This window comes from Myotis brandtii, unplaced genomic scaffold (assembly GCF_000412655.1).
Source record: "Myotis brandtii unplaced genomic scaffold, ASM41265v1 scaffold64, whole genome shotgun sequence".
In the NCBI taxonomy this organism is placed as follows: Eukaryota; Metazoa; Chordata; class Mammalia; order Chiroptera; family Vespertilionidae; genus Myotis; species Myotis brandtii.
In genome coordinates this window covers 1951313-1973027 of record NW_005370460.1, presented here as the reverse complement: position 1 = coordinate 1973027, position 21715 = coordinate 1951313, and the positions used below count along the sequence as shown (strand labels likewise).

Here is a 21715-nt window from a genome sequence, read left to right as displayed (position 1 = left end):
TTTCTCTTTAAACAGAAAGGAAAAAGGGGAGTTTCAAAACAGCCCCTTAGAAAGGAGAGGGCAGGGTGGGGGCAGGGTGTCTTAAGAAAACAAGGCCGCTCCCAGGAGCCCCTGGGCCCAGGCTGTGGGCCGCCCGCCAGGATCCAGTTTTGTCCCTCCGCCTCCAGCTGGTCTCTTTCTCCCTCCATTTTTTCCCTAAAGCAGAGGGAATTCCTAATAAAGCCACTGAGGGCTGCAGAAAGACAAGGGAGGGGAGGGCGCCAGGGACCCAGGGACTGGACAGACAGTTCACAGGGCCAGCGTTCTGCAAGTCTACAAGAAAGCGAAGGTGTGTGCACGGAACCTCACCACACACACCACACACACCACGCACCACCCCAAATGCCCACGAGCCTCTCCTCTCCTCTGTGTGTGGTATGTGGTGTGTGTGTGTGTGTGGTATGTGTGTGGTGTGAGTATGTGTGGTGTGTGTGTGTTGTATGTGTGTGCTGTGAGTGGTGTGTGGTGTGCGTGCATGTGTGTATGTGTGGTACATGTGTGTGGTGTGTGTGGTATGTGGTGTGTGTGGTGTGGTGTGTGTGTGTGTATGCAGTGTGTGTGTGGTGTGGTATGTATGTAGTGTGTGTGTATGGTCCATGTGTATGTGGCCCATGTATTTGGTGTGTGGTGCATGTGGTATGTGTGTGTGTGTGTGGTGGTGTGTGTGTGTGGTATGTGGTGTGTGTGGTATGTGTGTAATGTGTGCATGTGTGTGGTGTGTATGATGTGTGTGTGGTGCATGTGGTATGTGTGTGTGTGGTGGTGGTGGTGTGTGTGTGTGGTACGTGGTGTGTGTGGTGTGGTATGTATGTAGTGTGTGTGTGTATGCAGTGTGTGTGTGGTGTATGTGTGGTGCATTGTGTGTGTGCACGTGTGCATTTGCATGCATGGGGTGTGTGGTATGTGTGTAATGTGTGCATGTGTGTGGTGTGTATGATGTGTGTGTGGTGCATGTGTGTGTGCATGTGCATGTGTGGGTGTGTGTGGTACGCGTGTGTGTGGTGTGTATGTGGTGTGTGGTGTATGGTATGTGTGTGGTGTATCTGGTGTGTATGTGTGATGTGTGTGTATGTGCATGTGGTGTGTGGTCTGTGATATGTGTGTGGTGCATGTGTGTGTGTGCATGTGCCTGTGTGGTGTGTGGGTGTATGTGTGTGTGTTGTGTGTGTTGCGTGTGTGGTGTATGTGTGGTGCATTGTGTGTGTGTGCACGTGTGCATTTGCATGCATGGTGTGTGTGGTATGTGTATGTGTGTGGTGTATGTGTGTGTGTGGTGTGTGTGTGGTGTGTGAGTATGTGTGTGTGTTGGTGTTGTGTGTGTGTGGTATATGTGTGGTGCATGTGTCGTGTGTATGTGCATGTGTGCATTTGCGTGTGTGGTGTGTGTATGTGTGTGGTGCATGTGTTCGTGTATGTGTGTGTGGTGCGTGTGTGTGTGGTATATGTGTGACGCATGTGTGTGGTGTGTGTACATGTGTGTGGTGGTGGTGGTGTGCATGTGTGTGGTGTGTGTGCATGTGTGTGGTGTGTGTGCATGTGTGTGGTGGTGGTGGTGTGTGGTGCATGTGTTCGTGTATGTGTGTGTGGTGCGTGTGTGTGTGTGGTATATGTGTGGCGCATGTGTGTGGTGTGTGTGCATGTGTGTGGTGGTGGTGGTGTGCGTGTGTGTGTGCATGGCACCCTGGCTGGCAGCTCTGCGGTGTGACCTGCCCGCCTTGGTGCAGTGTTTAATGCCCACCATTCACCTCCACAGGAGCCACAGGGAAAGCCAGTGTCTCAGGGCCCACAGAGCCTGCTGACAGCGCCCTGCACCCACGCACGTCTGTGGGCTCTGCACCTCCTCCGCCAGCCTGGCCAGCAGCACAGGGAGCATCACACAAAGGGGCACCTCTACCCCAGCCCGGGAGCCTCAGGACGCCTATGGACAGCATGGCCCTCAGGCCCCCTCTCCTCAGAGCCCAGGATTCCTGTCTGAGACCCTCGCAGCCCCGCCCGAGGAGGCTCCATCACAAAGCACAGAGCAGGCGGGGCCGGGCTGGTCCTCCTCCCTGAGGGCACATGGCTGGAGAAGGGCACAGGAGGACTGAGGCCAGGGGCACTCCTAGGCTCCACCCTGAGTCTTCCCTGAGGGGGGGACCTGCTGGGGAGAGGGTCAGGCCGTTCTTTCTCCTCTTCCCCAGGGAGAGAGGTGCTACAGGGCTCACACCAGGGGCTCACATTGGGGGCTCACCCTGGGGGGTTCACACTGAGGGGTTCACACTGAGGGCTCACACTGGGAGCTCACACTGGAGGGCTCACACTGAGGGGTTCACACTGGGGGCTCACAGAGGGGTTCACACTGAGGGCTCACACCGAGGGGTTCACACTGGGGGCTCACACTGGGGGGTTCACACTGAGGGCTCACACTGGGGGTTCACACTGAAGGGTTCACACTGGGGCTCACACTGGGAGTTCACACTGAGGGCTCACACTGGGGGCTTACACTGTGGACTCACACTGGGGGTTCACACTGAGGGCTCACACTGGGGGCTGACACTGGGGGCTGACACTGGGGGTTCACACTGAGGGCTCACACTGAGGGGTTCACACTGGGGCTCACACTGGGAGTTCACACTGAGGGCTCACACTGGGGACTTACACTGGGGGCTCACACTGGGGGTTTACACTGAGGGTTCACACTGAGGGCTCACACTGGGGACTTATACTGGGGACTCACACGGAGGGCTCACACTGGGGACTTACACTGGGGGGGTCACAATGGGGGGCTCACACTGAGGGGTTCACACTGAGGGCTCACACTGGGGACTTACACTGGGGGGTTCACACTGGGGGTTCACAATGGGGGGTTCACACTGAGGGGTTCACACTGAGGGCTCACACTGGGGGCTCACACCCTACTCACCCTTCATACCCCAAGTCCAGCATCGTCACTAGAAGACTCAGACTCAGAGCAGCCACTCAAGGACTCTCCCCACCCACAACAGGTTCATTCCAACCAGAAACCTGTCTCTGAGCACCGGGTGTGGCACGTGGCTGGCGTGGCACAGACCTAAGAATGATTCTGTCCTGCCCTCCCGTCTCCAACTCATCACGGAAGCACACCCCAAGGTGCCCACCCTCGTGTGCTCACAGCAGAGGGTAGAAATTGTAGAATTCCTTAGGATGTCCTGTCTGAAAAATAAGTCTGATTAGATTTAGATAAATTATCTGTGACTCCTCTCTTGCCTCCAACTCACATTGATTGAGCAACATCAGATACCAAGCACCAAGCCAGATATGCAAAGATGGGCAAGTCAAGGCCCTCCGGAGTCCACACCTGAAGGGGAAGCTGAGGGTCCTGCAGGAAATGGAGCCGTCTTTCTGGAACCTTCCTCTGCGTGCGAGCTGTGGTTTCCTGCTGTGGCACACTTAGGTCCACTTGCCCTGAAGCCCCTCTTGTTTCTTGCCGCCTAAGGAGTTTCAGGACCAGGGCCTAGCTTGCATTCTCATCATGCCTAGCTTAGACGCAGCGCCTGGTAAATGCATGTTAAATGAAAGGAAGGAAGAGAGAGAAAGGGGAAGGAGGCACACCTCTGACTATCAGTGTAGATTAGAGGACCCCTACAAATGAACAAGATGGGAAAAGCCAGTGTGGCAGCCACTGGCTCTTCTCTGATGTCACTAGAACGTCCCAGGGACAGTGAGGTCTTCTGGCCCTTAGGACCCGTCACAGGACAGCTCGTGGTGGTCACACTCCAGACAATGGACCAAGGGGCTGCCAGCTCCCGGGAGCTGCCAGATAGAGTCAGGAAACACCAAGAAAGAGCCCTACCCCCGATCCCAGTGACCTGCGTTAATTAGACGAGAAATGGCACCAAAAAGCCACTCCCCCTCCAGGTGCCCATCATGCATTTTACCACTTCCCGCCAGCTCCAGCATCCACCCCGAGCCCCCTGGAGGGCGGCTGCAGTGAGACGCCTGCCAGCACTCTGAGACCTCATTTCACAAAAGATAACATGTCCCGCCTCCCACAGACAGCACCCAAGTTCGAGTCTAACGTATCTGCTAAGATGCATCTATTCCCAGTAGACCGTCCGTTCTGCAAAGGGGGAGACTTTTTACTGATCCTTTTGTTTTTTAGTAGCAAGTACTCAGTAAAGGTTGATAAATGAATTTTTCTCCTTGGATAAATAGGTAAAACAGTGTTTTAATTTTTAAAATATTAGCTGAGCATCTACTGTGTACTGGGCATTTTGTTTTCCAGAAATTCCTCAGTTTAAGAGGAACCAGGTCCTCAGCCCACAGTTGCAGTAAAGCCTGGTGAGCACAGTGGGGAGGGGCGGAGGGAGGGGCACTAGGAAACATGAAGTAGACTATGTGGGTGGTCACTGTAGCATCTCCTCGTTCCAAACAACGGGGGCATCAGCAGAGCCTGGACAGAAGACATCTTCCTCTCCAAGCAGCCGATTTGTTTTCAGTTCTCAGGGCTCTGAAAGCTAAACCAAGCCTGTTTCCTTCACACTGTGCTGCTAGGAACAGAGTCGGACCTGCAGCCCCTCTGCAGGGTCAGTCAGGCAGCTCCTTCCTCACCAGCAAAAAGCAGGGCATCTGCGTTCCCTTCCCCACACTAGCACCCCTTGCTTTTGCTTTCCTGCCTGAATCTTCTCCCCTAACTCCACAGTCATTTAGTACATCTCTTTGCATCACTTGTATCTTTTGGTAAGCTGTTTGATTCCACTTTGGAACGAGATGAGAGATAAATAAATAAATCAGATACACCACAGGTACTGTGGATATGCAGAGAATTGTATCGCTGATGCCATCATCTCCCAGAAAGGAAGTCATACAGGCAGAGGACAACAGGGGAAAAGGAACACAGGGGCGAGACCAGGTCCTGAGCCGGCAGTGCGGTTCTGTCTACGGTAACACTGTCTTCATCAAGGTCTTCCTGGGTGACCCTGTTTCTGAACAAGGCATTCAACACAGGAGACCGCTTCCCCTCCAACACCTGGGGGGGCATGGGGAACAGGCCCAGGAGCGCCACCATCACCTGGTGTCACCTCCACCCGGGCCCTGAGGGAACTGCTCCCTGGGCCAACGCCTCCTGGGGAGCTGATGTCCCTCCTCACACGACACCTCCCGCCCCATCAAAAAGGAGCTGCTCGGCCAGCCGTTCTGCTGAGAGGGGCCTGTAACGGGAGACATGAGACCGCAGGTCTCTGCGGAGGCTCCACCCATGCCCCTGAGGACGGCAATGCGCCAGCAGGGAGTGTGGCTGCACAGAGAGGTGACAGAAAAACTGCAAGGCCAGGATAGGCATGGGAGGCCAGGGCACTGCACCTGCTGTATGTTCCTGCAAGACCCCAGGCTTCACAGAAAGAATTGGGAAAGGTGACGCACAAACACACATATACATGTGTAAACACGCATGTGCACATATACGCGCGTGCATGCACATATATACACCTACACGTATAAACACTCATCTACATATAACCCACATGCACATATAAACACATGCATACACGTATGAACACACACGAGGGGCTGTCGAGCTTCAGGTGCCTATGGAAACGAGGCGCACTCCTGCCTGAAAGACACGCTAGATTCGCACCCGCAGCCGGGGAGGCCGAGGGGAGTCAGGAGACTGCCTGGGGACTCTGGGCCTTTCCTGTGCTTTACAGGCAGCCACAGCCCGGGGTGACCAAGTCTGTGACGGAGACGGGCCAGAAACATGATTTGTTTGGGGACAACTGAGTACATTCCACAGAATTTCCTTGGAAGAATCACAATTTGAAGGGCTGTCACTCAATGGGAATGAACGTTTCCTAGAGAAACCTACATTTAAACGTCCTGAGTAAAACCCGCCCCACTCCACCTCCCGTTAGCTGTGTGGCTGCAGGGACCATCATTACACTCCCTGTGTCTCGCTGTCCTTGTCCTGAAGCCTGTGTGTGGTCAGGGCTCCGTGCCTCAGCCGTGTGACCTGCGCCCAGGACCCAGCTCAGAAGGGAGGGCAACGCTGCGCTGACACTGTCCCAGCGCCAGCTGAGGGTGACCCGCCTCCCCTGGCCCGGAGCCCTCGCCCTTCCGCGACTGGACTCGGTAAACAGGAGGATAAGGTGACAGCGCAGCCTGCAGCGGCCACCTCCTCAGCTGACCGCCAGGGCACGCAGCCTGTGCATCCGTGGGTTCCAGGAGCCAGGACGCCCCCAGGCCGGCCTGTCCCGGGAACTGGGCTGACCCAGCTCCTTGGCCAGTTTGGTCCAAAGAGACAAGCAGCTATTTCCTGCCAGCAGCCCGGCCCGGCCTGGCAGACCCCGGTCAGACGCCGTCACGGGTCTCGGAAACCGAAGGGACGGGAGATTCGATAGCTGGAGGCATTAGTCAGCCCAGCACCTCCTGGCGGCGGGAGGGAGGGGAGCAGGAAGAAGGCTCTGAAGCGGGAGGCGCATGGTGAGCGCTGAGCTGAGTGTGAACCTGCACTTGTTAAAGTAATGACGGGTGCGCACGCGCACTGTCCGCATGCCGGGCTGGACGCACCGGAGTGCGAGCGCCACCAGCTCCGCACCTGCCACCAGAGGCTCCTCCCGCTCCAGGAAGCTCCACGGCGGAGGCAAAGGTCACGCTCGCTCTCAGCCGCCCCTCGGCCAGGGCACCGAGTGCACGCTGCCCAGGTGAGCAAATGTCACCACGCACCTGCTCGGCGGGTGCTAAATGCCAGCCGCCCGGGAAATGCCAAGCGTTCTCAGGTCACAAGTTTGGCAAATAGCAAATCGCTGGGTTGTGGGAGGCCCCGGTGGAGGGAGGAAGGGAACAGAGGACGAAAGCAGAACGGCAAGGGGGTCCTGGGCCCAGGTTCGGGGAAGGGCAAGGAGCCCAGCTGAGCGAGAACTCGGACATGGCCCTGCCAGGCCGCGAAGGAGCTGGCCCGCCCAGAGCCCGCGGACCTTCACAGCCACACTCCCGCCCTAAGGCTGTGCTGTCCTGGGCCCAGGAGTTGGGGGGGGGCGGTCAGCAGACGTCACAAGCCCCTTCCTGAGCCCCGCGCTCCTTGTGGGTCAGCCCGCGACTGGCACACTGGGTCCCGCCACCTCGCTCATCGTGCCTCCCACGGAGACGGCCCACAAAGCCGCCAGGATGAAGGGGCCAGAATGGAGGACACTCGGCCATGGCCACGCCCTCCCGGGGGACTAAAATGAGGAGGTCGCTGGTGTGGAAACTCAGCCACCAGGGCAGGCACAGGCCTCACGTCTCCACTTGCTCAGCCTGCGGACCTGAGAGCTCGCACCCCTCCCCAGGACAGGGGGACTCAGCACACAGTCCAGAGCCCTCCACAGCAGCCGCCTCTGAAACCCCCCAGGAAGGGCGAGTGGAGGTGACTAGAGGGGAGGAGAAGAGGATCCCCCGCGCTACCTTCCTTCCTCCCATCACCCGGCAGCTGTCCCGCGCCTGTGTCAGTCACCACCTGCCATGGCCAGAGGATGGTGACCTCGCCTTCACAGGTCCCTGCCCTTCGCCGCCACAGGGGTGAGACCCGTCCTGTGAGGCGGAGCAGAGGCTGGGCTGGGCAACTCGGAGCAAAGAGGGAAGTCACTCAGCCCACTCCTGCTCTCCACAGCCGCCAGGGGCCTCAGGGCCTGGCCAGGGCCTGGCTGCCTGGGAGGCTGTCACTGCAACAAGAGGAAAGCACAGACTCCATTTAGGAACAACTCTCACACATCAAGACATCTTTCCTGGCGGAGCCGCCCAAGAAGAAAAGTAAAGTGATGTGGCTCCGGCCGAGCCTGATGGCAGTCGCTTCCTGCCCGGCTCCAGCCAGCTGTGGGGGAGGGGACGCCCCTCGTGAACGGCAGGGCGGGCAGACGCCCCAAGTCTGCTCTCTGCTCTCCAAGGACTCCTGCAAACTTAAGGCGGCGGCACTTCCTAGGCCGGGACAGGCCACCGTGGAGGCAGCAGGGCTGTCTGAGGGCCCGGCCGCCCTCCCCCCCACCCTTACAGGCTGAGGCCCTCGAGCAGGGCTGTCTGACCTACATCACGGTTGTTTGGGTTAAAAATCTCCCGGGGAGATGAGGGGCCCCTGCAAGGGCTGAGGGACAGAGGAGAGCTCAGGAGGGCGCTGAGGAACCTCGGACACTGGTCCTGGGGTATCTGGTCCCTCCAGCCATGAAGCGTGATCTGGAACCTTCCCTGCACAGAGACACAGCACCGGGCCAACAAGGAAGAACTTGCAAATCCACATGCCTGCACTGAGCACACCCTCCACACAGTGCACCCACCTGACCTTCACCTCGAGTGCAACCACCACGAGCCCCCCCCCACCCCCAACTCTGCACCACATGCGGCTCAGACTATGGCTCTGATGGACTGTGAGGCCTGAGCTGAGGTGCTTCATAAAGGCAGTGAGTCCCTGGGGCATCTCCCTGGAGCCGGGGTCCCCTCCTACACCCACAGGTCACCCTGGATAGAGGGGCGGGCGGGAGCCACGGGGAAGGTGGAGGGCACTGGACACTGGGCACGTCCGGCATCCCAAGCATCCCAGTCCCACCTGTCACAGGCCAGCCCTCCTCCACGAGCGGACTGCTGCCAAGCCCCAGGCCCCGCGGGCAGCACCAGCCCCTGAGCCGGGCTCACCACGGCTCCTGCCTTCCCCAAGCTCCGGGCGTCCTGGAACCCTCCCGCTCTAGCAGCTCCTTCCGCCTAGCCCAGCGCTCGGCCTGTGTCCTGTCTGTGGTCCTTCCTTTCCCCTTCTTGGCCTCAGGACGAAGCTGCTTTAATTCCACCCTCCATGATGTGGGTGCCCCTGGGCCTCCACCCTGGGTGCTGTGCACACACCCTCCCCTGCACCCAGCAGCACCCCCCAGGGGGCAGGGTGACAGGCAGCTGGGAAGGGGCCGCCTGAAGGACAACTGTCTCTCCGCCTGCTGTCGCCTGTGGCCACAGACGGCCTCAAAGAAGGCTCAGCCGCAGCCGGGCCTTTGTGGGGCCTGAGAGCCTTGCTTTGGTAGGGACAGAAGTTCACCTTTCCACTCGGTGAACGATGTGATTACAGGGAAGATTCCCTCACACTGTCCATACCTGGTGTCAAAGCACCTGCGGCCCAGGACACTGACTGACTGCCCTCCAGGCCCAGGCACAGTCCTTCACCCGCAGGCGCACGCCGGTCCCAGCCAGGGCGCCACACCCGCTGGCCGGCTTTCCCAGGGAAAGGCCGCCCCCTCTGCTGCGCTCAGTCTCCAGGAGCCCCTGACAGGCGGGCGGGGGGTGGGGGGGTGGTATTTCGGGTTTCAGGGAGGCGAGTGGTGAACAAGTTCACTCAGTTCCAAGGTGGGAACCAAGCCCCAGCTGCCTGGCCTCCTGGGCTGGGGAGGCCTGGGCCCTGTGAGCTGCCGCGTGTCTCTGTGGTTCCTGAAAGCAAGGTCCAAGCCAGGGTCCGAGCTACACACACACTGCGACAAAGAAACAAAGTCAGCAGGCGGATGGCACCGCGGCCTCAACCAGCCTTGCCAGGCGACGCTGACTGCTTCAATTAAAATACATCAGACCTGGTCACGTCGCTCAGTGGTTAGAGCATCCACTTGTGCACTAAAGGGTCGTGGGTTTGATTCTGAGTCAAGGGCACAAACCTGGGTTTTGGGTTCACTCCCCGCCCCTAGTCAGGGTGCATGTGGGAGGCAACCAATTTATGCCTCTCTCTCACATCAATGTTTCTCTCTCTCTCTCCCCTTCCCTTCTACTCTCTCTAAAAAAATCAATGGAGCCCAGCCAGCATGGCTCAGTGGTTGAGCATCAACCTATGAACCAGGAGGTCACAGTTCGATTCCTGGTCAGGGCACATGCCCAGGTTGCAGGCTCGATCCCCAGTAGGGGACATGCAGGAGGCAGCCGATCAATGAGTCTCTCTCATTATTGATGTTTCTATCTCTCTTTCCCTTCCTCTCTGAAATCAATAAAAGTATATATATATTTTAAAATCAATGGAAAAAATATCACTCCCTGGGTGAGGATTGAAAAAAGATCACTGATCTTTTGCCTCCAGTTCCCCTTCTCAGTCCGACATGACTGATGGCAGTGGCTCAGCAGCACCACGCCGCCACACCTGGCTCTCTGGACGGGAGACGGGTCATGGCCACATCGGAACTGCCACACAAGGGAGGGGTGTTCTCGGACAAAGCCAGGCCGTGCAGGGACAGCAGGGCCCAGGAGCCACAGCGCAGGGCACAGCAGGGCTCTCTGGAGTCAGCCTCTGGGAGTGGTCACCTGAGACCACGGGTGAGCGGTCATTCTCAGAATGACACACTGGCCTGATCGGCGGCATCCGCCTCGGAGCTCCTGCCCGGGCCGGTGACCCCGTGCCGTGGCCCCAGCTGGGCCCAGGGTTTGCTGGGGGAACAAGGGGCTCGCCCACCCACCGTGCAATCTCAGGGGACATTTCAGATTGTCTTAAGCTCAAGGGGAAGAGCATAGAGCACGGCGTTGGGGGCGAAGGGAGGGAAGAAGGAAAGAGAAGGGGAGAGAGGCACCAAGCAGCAGTTGCCAGCAGCGAAGCGTTCCTCCGGAAGGAGGCCTCAGATATGCTTTCTGGAACATTCTATCCAGCAGGAACAGATTGCAAATCGCCACAGACCTACCAGACACATCTGAGTAGGAAAGAAGCACGTGTCTTCCTCAGGCTGTGAAAACTATGCCCAAACACGAATCGGACAGATCTGCCAGGCGCTCCCGGCCGAGCCTCAGCGGGACGGACTCGCCCACACGTGGGCTGTGAAGTGGGCTCGTCCAAAGTGAAGACACGTGAACGTGAAATCCATGACGGACCTCAAGCCCCAGTAAAAATAAAGAGCAAAGTGTCTCTTCAGTGTTTATGCTGATCACGGTGGAATATTTGACATATTCGGGTTTAAATAAAATGTACTAATAAATTAATGTCCGTTATTTCTTTTTCCTCTCCTAGGTGGCTCCTGGAACGTTGGAGACACTGGAGTTAAAACCACACATGGGCTCGCAGAGCAGCACTGTCCCCCACGGGTTTCCTCGCGAGAACCCCAAGGGGGAGGGGGAGACCCCCAGACTTGTGCCTCCCACGTGGACGGACACAGGGACAGGTGGTGAGCTGGCGACCCAGGTGGCGCTGTAGACCTCCCCTGAGCAGACAGAGCCTCGCGAAGGCAGGAGTGGCCACACTCGGCCACGTGGTTTCAGAAAAACAATCGCCGTGGCCATTTCGTGTGCAAACTCGATGAACTATGTGCTTTATATTCTGGTCCTGCCTCGTGCCTCCAGCGAGCCACACAGTGCCGTCGTCTCTCCTGTCCAGGTGAGGACACGGGGCTCTGAGACCTCCAGTAACTCACTCACGTGCACAACCAGCCAGGGCGTGAGCCCACCGTCCCCAGAGTCCATGCTCCTGTCCCATCCTCAGGGCCCACGTCTTCCTCTGGGGCCCGGACACCTGGGATTCCACAGCAGAGTCATCCCTTCGACTTACTATTCTTCCTCTTCAACATGCAAACAGCTCTGAGCGCAGTTTCACCTGGATCCCAAACATGCGAATGGCAGGCCTCATGGATTGACCAGCGCCCTGTCCTCCGAGGGGGCACGGCTCAGAGGAGACAGCGCCTGGGCCCGGCGTGCGGAGGGCAGGAGCGCCCCGACGGGGCAGAGCCGAGCAACCTTCACAATGTGCCCAGAGACTGCACCTGCGCAAGCCACCCCGGGAACAGCTGGCAGCTCCTCAAAACGCTAACCTCAGACCAGCACCCCCACTCCCCGGCACAGACCCATGAAACAGCAACAGGCCCCCGCAAAGCGAGTGTGCAGTGCCCACTGCCACCCGACACACAACACGTGGAACAGCCACCAGCTGGCTAACAGGTGAACACACTGTGGGCCAGCCGCACGGGGATGTCACTCAGTTGTAAAAGAGGAACGGCGTACAGCATCACTATAGTAACATTCACTACATGAAAGCTGGTAACAAAGCATGGTGTCCCTTTCCATATATGTGAAAATTAGAGGCCCGGTGCACGAGATTCATGCACTGGGCGGGGGACAGGGGGTGTCCCTCAGCCCAGCCTGCGCCCTCTAGTCCGGGACCCCTCAGGGGATGGCCGCCAGCCGGCAGTCAGACATTCCTCTCGCAGTCCGGAAGCCCTTGCTCCTTGCCACTCGCCTGCAGCAGAGGCGGGAGAGGCTCCCACCACCACTGCTGCACTCGCCAGCCGTGAGCCTGGCTTCTGGCTGAGCGGCGCTCCCCCTGTGGGAGCGCACTGACCACCAGGGGGCAGCTCCTACATCGAGCCTCTGCCCCCTGGTGGTCAGTGTGCACCATAACGACCGGTCGTTCTGCCGTTGGGCCAATTTTCATATTAGCTTCTTATTATATAGGATGTCCAGAACAGGGAAATCTACAGACACAGACTAGTGGTCACTGAGGGCGAGGCAAAGGGAGAGACACAAACTGACTGGTAATGGGGACTGGGGTGATGAACATATTATAAATTTAGATTGTGGTGATGGTTGCACAATTTTGCAAATATACTAAAATCACTGAATACACACTGTAAATGAGTGAATTCCATGGTTTATGAAATGTATCTCAAAAAAGCTACGAGAAAATAATAAATCTACTCTGTATCGAGGCTGCCATTATGACGAGCGTCTTTCTTAAGTAAGGAACATATTAAGAAGACAAGAAGAGGTCAGGTCGCCCTAACCTCACTCTTCCTGCTTGGAAACTTGTGCATTGAATGGATGCTTTTCACTGTGATTACATAACATCTCCAGTTGCCGATGCTAAGAAAACACCGTTGCTAACATATGCGATTCTAGAGCTTTTCCGTGCTTGTAGTCCAGTTTGCGGATAATTACAGTCTTTGTCTTTGCTCGTCCCCACTTTCTCCCTCCCTTCTTCTAGCCCAGCCCAGCCCTGCTTGGCCAGGATAGCTATTTCTCGCTCTAAGAGAATGGCAAGAGAAACAAAAGACGGCAAATCTTAAATTCAGCAATTTTGGTCTCCTTTCAGCATAGCCTCGGCGCCTTGGAGTTGGCTTGGTCTGTGGGGACCATCTGGTGCGGCCGCTCTTTCTTCATGTGAGGAAGCAGGGCCAGAAAGAATAAAAGCTAACAGTTACCAACTGTTTACTCTGTGCCAGGCACTGCAATTTACATGGATTATCTCATTGAATCCTAACAACCCTCTAAGACAGATACGACTATTAACTCCATTCTATAGATGAGGAAAATGAGGCACAGAGAGGTTTAGGAACTTGAATAAGGTCACACAGCTAAAAAGTAGATCCGTGGCACGGCCCAGGTGGTCTGGCTTCGGAGACCAAGTCCTTCACCGCGGCTAGTATAGTGACTCCTAAAGTTATTCAAGCATCTTGTGACTGTTTAGTGGTAGGTCTAAAACCAGAGCAGGTGTGCAACGCCCACCCCAGTCCCCACTTAATGACAAAAATGTCAGTGGAAGATGGGAGTGGAAGCTGTGACCTAAACCAAGATGGATGAGTCTCCCCGCATTGCAATGGTGGCCCCACCGCCAGTCACGAGGCAGAAGCAGAGCCTCGGAGCTGAGCAGCGGCCGGAAGCCGCTCCGCCAGGAAGGGAGCAGGTGTCACAAGCTTGTGACAGTCCACACTGCACTCTCCTTCCTGGGAACCACTCTGCTGAGTCTGGGAAGTGACGCCTCGAAGAGGCAGAGGCAGAAGACGGCACCCAAGCCCTCACACGCCCACTGGCCACCGACCTCCTAGGCCAGGAGGGGCCTCTGGCCCGGAAGAGTTCACACAGTGTGGTCCTATGAGATGGAGTCGGATACGAGTCCCGAGATAATCTATTACAGAGCCCACGGCATCTTTTATTTATACAGCCTGGAGAGTGCAAAGCTCTTTGCAAACAACTCATTAACCTGCCACTTATTTTATTTATCAATCAGTGGGCTCCTTACACCTCACATCTCGGGGTGGAGCCAATGACGTCACTCCTGTCACCCAGGCTACACCATGGATGGGGGGCACAGGGTCACGTGGGAATGAGTGACAACTGCCCTGGGAGCTGGGCCTGGACGCTGCCTCTATCAGGTGGCATTCTGGGTAAAAGGAAATTATAAAAAGGAACAGAACTATATTTAGATTCACTTCCCCAACTTGAAAACACAGCGCATCCATGGAAAGAAGTTTGAGACCAAAGCTAAGGCGGAATTCTCCAGCCGCGTGTGAACCAAGTCTCAGACCAAGCCAGGGCCAGGCTTTCAGCGACAATGACAACTCCTTCCCACTTAAATATGTTCAATATCCAAGTTTTGGTTCATTTGCTTGTTTGGGGACATTTTTTGTAATTTGCCAACAACAACCAGAAGTTCATGTTGACAGTAGAGGTGGAGGCCGCAGTGTGACAGGCCTGGTACCAGCAGGGAGCTGAACACACAGCACAGCGCCCCTCCCCCAGCAGCCCACCCGCTGGGACCCTCCCCCCACCTCTCCACCTACAACCCACTTCCTAGGTCACGAGCGTCCCCCACACCCCACCTCTTCCAGCGTCCTCAGTCTCATTTCCAACCCGCACAGTCACCCCCTTGGTTAGAAGACATGACACCAAGTTCCCCAAATCCCGTTCTGGTAGGTCTGACCCTAGTGCTCGAAGCACCCTCCTCCCCTCTCAGATGCCAGAATTTGCCCAAAAATGGATTATCCAACACTGACTGGAGAGAAGGGACACTTCTCATCACAAACGTCACGCTCTATGCCCCGATGACAATGAACAGCACACGGTCCGATCCCAGTGCTCTCGGAACGTAAAGTCGAGGTGAGCTCCCCGTGCTGGGCTGCTCCCCCGCCTCTCTCAGACCCTGGACACACACACACGTGCACACACGTGCACACATGTGCACGCACACATGCACATACACGTGTGCACACATACACACGCGTGCACACATACACACATGAGTTCTGCTATAGACAAACTTCTGTGAAAGCCACCGGCCATTTCTGCTCCGCAAGGCGTCTGCAGAGGCAGCTGGGAACTGTCTAAGTTCCTTCCCCTTGTCCCGTGCTCCCGGCCTCACCCTCAGAACCTTGCCCTGTGGTGCACAGCTTCCGCCCAGAGCCCGACCCACATAGAGCACACATGTACACACGTGCACGTGTGCGCACACACACAAATTATTCTCCCGTAAGTAATCGCTTTACTGACAGGAGCGGCAGACGAGACTGGAGGGAGGTGTCAAAGGGAACGGGGTGGTAACTAACAGCTCTCCGGTGGGGGTGCTAACCAAACACAGAGGAAAAAGACCGAGAGAACAAAGGGTGTTAAGAAAGCAAAAAGCATTTTCTAATGTCCTCCCGTGACTTAACTCCAGTGCAGAAAACGCCGAGCAGTGCCAGCGAGCCCTGAAGTTCTAAAATTAAAGCTGTCCGCCTCCCAGCTCCTTGCTCTCGGTAAATCTCCTCCCGAGGAACTGGCGCACAGCATTTTTTGTTTTCCTAGTTTTTAAACCTGTGTGATTTTTGACATTGAAATAAAAAAGAGAAATCAAGGGGCATTCACCGAAATAATCAAGGTCTTTCTACAAAATGTGACCTTTGACTTTCTCCTCCTCTTGCACCCATGGCCCACGCCCAGCACATACACACACAGGTAGACACAGCCTGCTGCCGGCAGACATGGGGTGGCTCCAGAAACAAAGAGAACGCGATGCCACATGGCCCCAAACCCCCCACCAAATCTGTCCCAGGAGCAGACAGACCCCCTCAGAACCGCCGGAGACCTCGCGGCTCCTCTGTGGGGCTGGGCCCGCCTGCAGCTCCGCCAGGCATTCTTCCTTCGTCGCGTTTACTTAAAAAGCACAAAGGTATGAAAATAAAAACTTACCCACACTTTGAGGCAAGAAAACACAGGGGCTCTTTCTTTTTTTCTCTAATATCCCCACGGTAATTTCTGACTCAAATACCTATCAATCAACCATGCTGTCGCGCCGCTGCCGGCTCCGGGGGCTTGTGCCTGTGTTTCCTTAAACTTCCAAAAGGTTGGTGAGACAGTCTCAGCGAGTTTTCCTACTTGGCTCTGAGTTTCCCAACTAAAATCATTAACAAAAGCCAAAGAAGCAAAAGAGCAAACACACGGCATGCCCGGCTCCTCTGAGCCCCACCTGCCCAGCTGAGCCAAAGCGTGACCTCCTGACCCTCCAGGGAGGACACAACACCCCACAAAGCCCGCCCTGTGCCCTGCACCCTGCGCCCGGCCTCCACGGGCCGGAGGTGGAGGGAGGCTGGGAAACCCTTGGTAGATGCAAGGGGGCTCGACAGGAGCGACACCAGGAAGGAACGTACGTGCAGGACCACCCTGTGACCGTGGGCCACCCCGTGACCGTGGGCTACCCAGTGACCTTCCACTAGCTCTGGACCAAGAAAGAAAGACACTCCTGCAACTTTCCAAGCCGCGTGCCTGCCTCCCACCAACACAGGATGGGCGTAGGAGGCAGGAGGCAAGCCTGCGGGGCCGGTGGCAGAGCCGAGCTGGGAGGTGAGCGGCTGCTCTGGGACCCCCGCGCGGACTCCCACCTTTAACCCGAGCGCCCTGCACCCCAGGCAGGCTTCTCCTCCCCTCCCCGCAGCACGCGGAAGGACAGAGGGGGGAGGCCTTTTCTCTTTTCCTTTTTTTACTTCTAACTTTCACCCATGGATGCCCTCTCGACCCAAAACTCTGTGTGTGTTTCCCCTTACCACGGGGCAGTGAGCCTACCATTTTCAATTTACAGCCTTGACAAAGTATTTTTAAAAATATATTATTCTAGAGGCAACACGCGAACCCTTAATTTAGATTTTTTTAAAATCTCCAAATATGAATGTCATTAAATGACAGAGAAATTAAAAAACAAAATACATATTCTGAGAAGACATTACACCTTGGGAGAACGGCGTGACCAGCGTGGCCGGGTGGGCAAGGACCACTCTCTAGCCCACCCGGCCAGGTCTCCCGCAGGCCCGCCCACTTCCACCGACTCCCCGGGAGGCTTTAATTAGGAGGCTGGAATGAAACACTTTGGCCACAACATCCAGGTAAGTGCCCTGATGGGCTTCCTTTCAATAAAAATCTGATAAAGTGTCCTCAAAAATAGAGTCTCTTTAGCCTGGATTCTCAAATACGTCTTTATGTCTTGATTCCACATTTTATAAATCAAGATCAGTGGACACATATTAGATTAGAACCCAATGTCACCAAACCAAATACTCATAATAAATAAGCATCAAGATAAAAAAAAAAAAAAGGAAAAATAAGAAGAAAAAAAAAGAAAACAAAAATGTGTATCTGTACTTAGGTTCCCTGCTCTAGGCGAACAGAAAAAGAAAAACTAAAAAGTCTGACAAACTGAAACAGCCCTTGATATCTGTATGCACAGCCCATAAATCTCTTAAAAGGTGTCTCGCAGCTAAAACAATGCAATTAGCGGCTGGCAATAAGGTCAGCGCGCGAGCAACCTGGCGGCCGCTGCCCGGAGCTTTGTCTGGGATGCGCTGTGCAGCGCAAACAGCACCGACAAAGGAGCTGCTCGCTAATTTTTCATACAATTCAGGCCCCGAGTAATTACATAGTCCATCACACGGTCACATCTTGAAACTATTTATTTTTCAAAAGAGAAACACAGAGAGCTCCAGAGAGAAAGCCGTGCGCCTGCCCCTTTATGTGCGCCCATCAATGTGTATCACCCGCATGCAATCATATTTATTGTCACTTTCATCCATGTCATGCCCTTGCTTATATGGTTTAGATATGAATTATTGACTGTTACGCTCCTTGTTGTGAAAAATAAATAAATAACGAGGCTGTCAGGTACTTGCCGCAGCGAGCCCACCAGCCAGGCCCACCGCCCACCTCCCGCCGCCACCGGCCCTCGGCTTCCCGCCCTGCTAGCAGATCGCCTTCTCAACTCTTTCTTTTCAAGAGACACAGAATCACCCACTTTGGGAAATTAGGGATTAAAATAAACAAACGAGAGGACATGGCGACATGTCCCGTCCGGAGCAGCTGTCCTTGAAGCACACCTCCCATGGGTGGCTGGCTGCTGTTTTATAATTGTGGCTTTAAAATTTAAAGGCCCTCCTGGGATGTGTCATAAGTGTGTCAGTCCATGCTATGAGGTCCAGAAAGTAAAAGCACAACAGAAAGCGCGATCTCCTGGCATCACACTCTCCCAAGCCCAGCCGCCCCCCTGCTGTGCACCGCAGGCGCTCCGGGCGCGGACACCCCTCTGCTGCTGCAGCCGCAGCACAGGTAGCAGCCAGCACCGGGGCCCTAGGCCTGCTTCCTGTGACGGCAAGAGAAATGGAAAGGGAACTTTAAACAACTCCCCCCACGGAGTGTTTTAAATGTGGGCCAAAACATATCCTTTCGGAAACAGCCTTTTACTTTCATATTTCTCCCCGAAAGGCACTAATTCTATAAACTTCCTTCAGAACCTCTATGTCCACCCTGATTTCAAAGGGGCCAGGAACAGAGTGAAGCAAAAGAAACCAGCAACGCTTGATAATAACTGTCTGAGAAACTTGGTGCTTCCCTTACAGGAAACAGGCCCCAGGACGCCGTATTGGAACACGCACACGCGATCAATCTTGAGAGAACTCCCATTCTGCAATTTTAATATTTAAATAATGGGCTCCTGATTGCTGGGGAAGTGAGTCAATTGGCCAAAGAAAATGCTGAAAGGTCCTACCTGTTTTTTCCTTGATCTCACACAGCACGTTAAACAGGGCAGGCTTCATTCGGTGGCAGTTTAACGCATGTTTTCTACAAAAAAGAAACAATATCATAGCTCAGGTGGACTTTTCAGGATCAAACTGCTGATAATGCACAGGGGCTAAATGAACATTTAAGCCAAAATTATATCCCAAGCATAACTCCGTGGCAGCTTCAGTGGTTTTATGACTTAATATAGAGAACCCGCCACAGAAAAAGAAATCACGGTACTCAGCAGGGCGAGCAGGGTTTAACTACAGAAAAGCGCTCACCTAAATACTGCCCACGTAGGCAAAGCTGTTTCGGTTTTCAAGTAGCTTAATCAAAGTGGAATTCTTAAACCGAAAACGCCATCCAGGGCCATGCGTACGCACAGCCCAGAGCACGGGTTAACAGTTTTATAAAATCTGTGTTCACCACCACAGCCCGCGAGCTGCCTGCCTCTCGGTCTGTGTGTGTGTTTTCAAATTTAATTCATCCATGTGCTCGAATTCATTCCGCGGATTCCCCCATATTCTCATAAACACAAGATGCTTGAAAGGTCTTCTGAGCAAAACTGTCAATTTATAAAATTTCAGTCCCCGAGTTAAAGAGTATGGAAATGCATTGCCAGGGGGCAGGCGTGCCCATATGGGGAGTAAATTCATTTCTCTGTGTTCACATTATGTCTCTTGTGCACACAACGCGTATTTGCAGGTGTTGGAAATTAAATTATTTACAATTAGGACCTAGCACCCATTGGGGGGAAAATAAATACAATTCTGCCTCTTAGATTAGTGGTTTACCTGGCTCTCCAGAGTGTTTGCATTCAGAATGCACTTGAAGAACAAAACAATACCTTTCCCCTCATTTTACTATGGAAGCACTTAGCAGAAGGATATTGTTTTGGAAACAAAATACTGATCGTATCAGCTATTAGTTAACGGAATTCTGTGTACTAATTAAAATTAATTTGTAAAGATAAATGGAAACCCCTGGCACTTGAGATGCATGCAAATCTTTTTTAATCCCTTTGAACGTAAAAAAATAAATAAATAAAAAATAGATGCCGTGCTCATGAAGAACAGAAACCAGGTCTGTGCTCCGCAGCAAAGGAGGAATAAGCTGAGAGTATCAAAACAAACACACACATTGTGTCTAAAGTGCTAATGGGTCACTTTGTAGATAACGCATGTATGTAAAGAAGGTGCAAGTACAGAAAGAAACATCAGATCCAGTGTCTGCCCAGCAGTTACATTGTTAAACCAGAGAGAAAGGAAAATCAGATCCACTTTTGCCGAGTAGTTACATTGTTAAACCGGAGGGAAGCCTAGTGGTGACCTGGCTCTGAGGGTGAAAAGGGGTGGAAAGACTTTAATGTAGCAAAGATCTGGGCGGAGGGGGGGGGCTTTTAAAATAGTTTTCTCGTATGTATAGGCCCAAATGCAAAGAAAACACAACATCAATAGAGCCTACACAGCTTAACAGAAACACTGCATTTATTCCCACAGCACATCAGTGAGGTTAGAGAGGGAACAGAAATTTCCCTAACCCCAAACTGTGTCTGATCTCTCTTGGCATCTAGGCCATTAAAAGAGGGAACCCGCCAAGCCTCGGTCACCCTCAGTTTTACAAAAAGGAGTAGGACTAAACATCAGAAAAGTGGGGAATCGCCCATCTCACCGCCCATCTTACCGGCCCTCCACTCCACAAACTTGTGAATAAAGCAGCTTATTGGTATGATGGAGTTTATTTTTCTGGAACAATGCAATGGAGAAATCTGTTCCAATTCAAAAAGCGCATGCCAGTGGGAACGCTTCCACTTACCATACCTACTAGCTTTTCTTCAGAAAATAAAATTCTAAAAGAACAGCGATTAATTGGGGAAAACTTTCCCCAATTTAAAAAAATTTAGAACAGCTCTGGCCTTTGAACATTTCCGAGTTTTCAAACCCCCGTAAGCCCAGCGCTGGGAGTTTGCATGTGGCATGTCTAGCGGTTGAAATAAGAGTGGGATTCCTAACAGCCACGCTTTTAACTGTTTCTTCTCATTTCTCAACTCAAATTCCTATTTTCCTAAGACAAAAATACGTATAATGATGTCTTTCCCCTGTGACTAAGTCCTTTGAGGTATAGGAATTGTGTATATACGTTATAAAAAAATAAAAGCAAAAAAAGACTAAGATATTTAACAAAGCTGGGTCACTGTAAACACATCTGTGGTCATTGGATTGTTTAAATTCTTCCTTTTGAGACGGGCCTTGAGCAAGCTGGAGTGGGTTGCCACTGAGTCTGGGTTTCATTCTGGAAGGGAGTTTGCTGTAAAGCCCTGGAGTGGAGACTCCGTTCCTGGCAGCCGGTTAAGTTGAGGAGCCCACGGCTTATTTGTTATGTTTCCTTATTAAACATCGGCTAGCCCTCCGCATCGGAACAGGTCACATTCCCACGCGCCTGCCTCCATCTCCCAGTTCACTGCGTGGTCCTGGAAGAGGCAGGGAGAGCAGGCTGGCTCTGCCCCCACCCTTTTTAAAGGATCAGACATTCTGTGCCACGGGGGTCAGGAACCCGACTCAGATTGAGACAATAAAGTTCAACTAAATGTCCTAGTTTCTTAAAACTAACAAATGTGTCTAAAAGTAAAATTACCTCTTTTATTTTCCATCAGCCTTTTTTTTTACGATAATTAAATGGATACAGAGTATTTTCTGGAGAGTTGACAACTAGTGACAAAGAATTATCCTGCTTTTTTTTAAGAGGGGAGAAAGGGGAAGAAATAAAAATAAATTTTGGAGGAGTGCATCCAGGAAAAAAAAAATCAAAAGTCTCTAATTTGGGTAAGGAGTCAACTAAATGTGTAAATAGCGTGATCCTGGGACATTTTATTTTGTCGTGTCACGGGGTCCCTCGCCCAGAAGACACGGAATCTGCTGAAAACTTGAGCATCTGCTCGCTCCGAGGCACTTTGTCGAAGCAGTAAAAA

General features: G+C 53.7%; 1 protein-coding gene across 1 annotated transcript in view; it reads right to left on the bottom strand.

Annotated features, from left to right (window-relative positions):
• The window catches only part of PBX1 (pre-B-cell leukemia homeobox 1), a 239678-nt gene that overhangs the window by 203561 nt on the left and 14402 nt on the right, over nucleotides 1–21715 (bottom strand). Inside the window, exon 3 of the mRNA XM_014528521.1 lies at nucleotides 18734–18807. Coding sequence (XP_014384007.1) covers nucleotides 18734–18807 — 74 coding nt within the window. The remainder of the gene's footprint in view (nucleotides 1–18733; nucleotides 18808–21715) is intronic.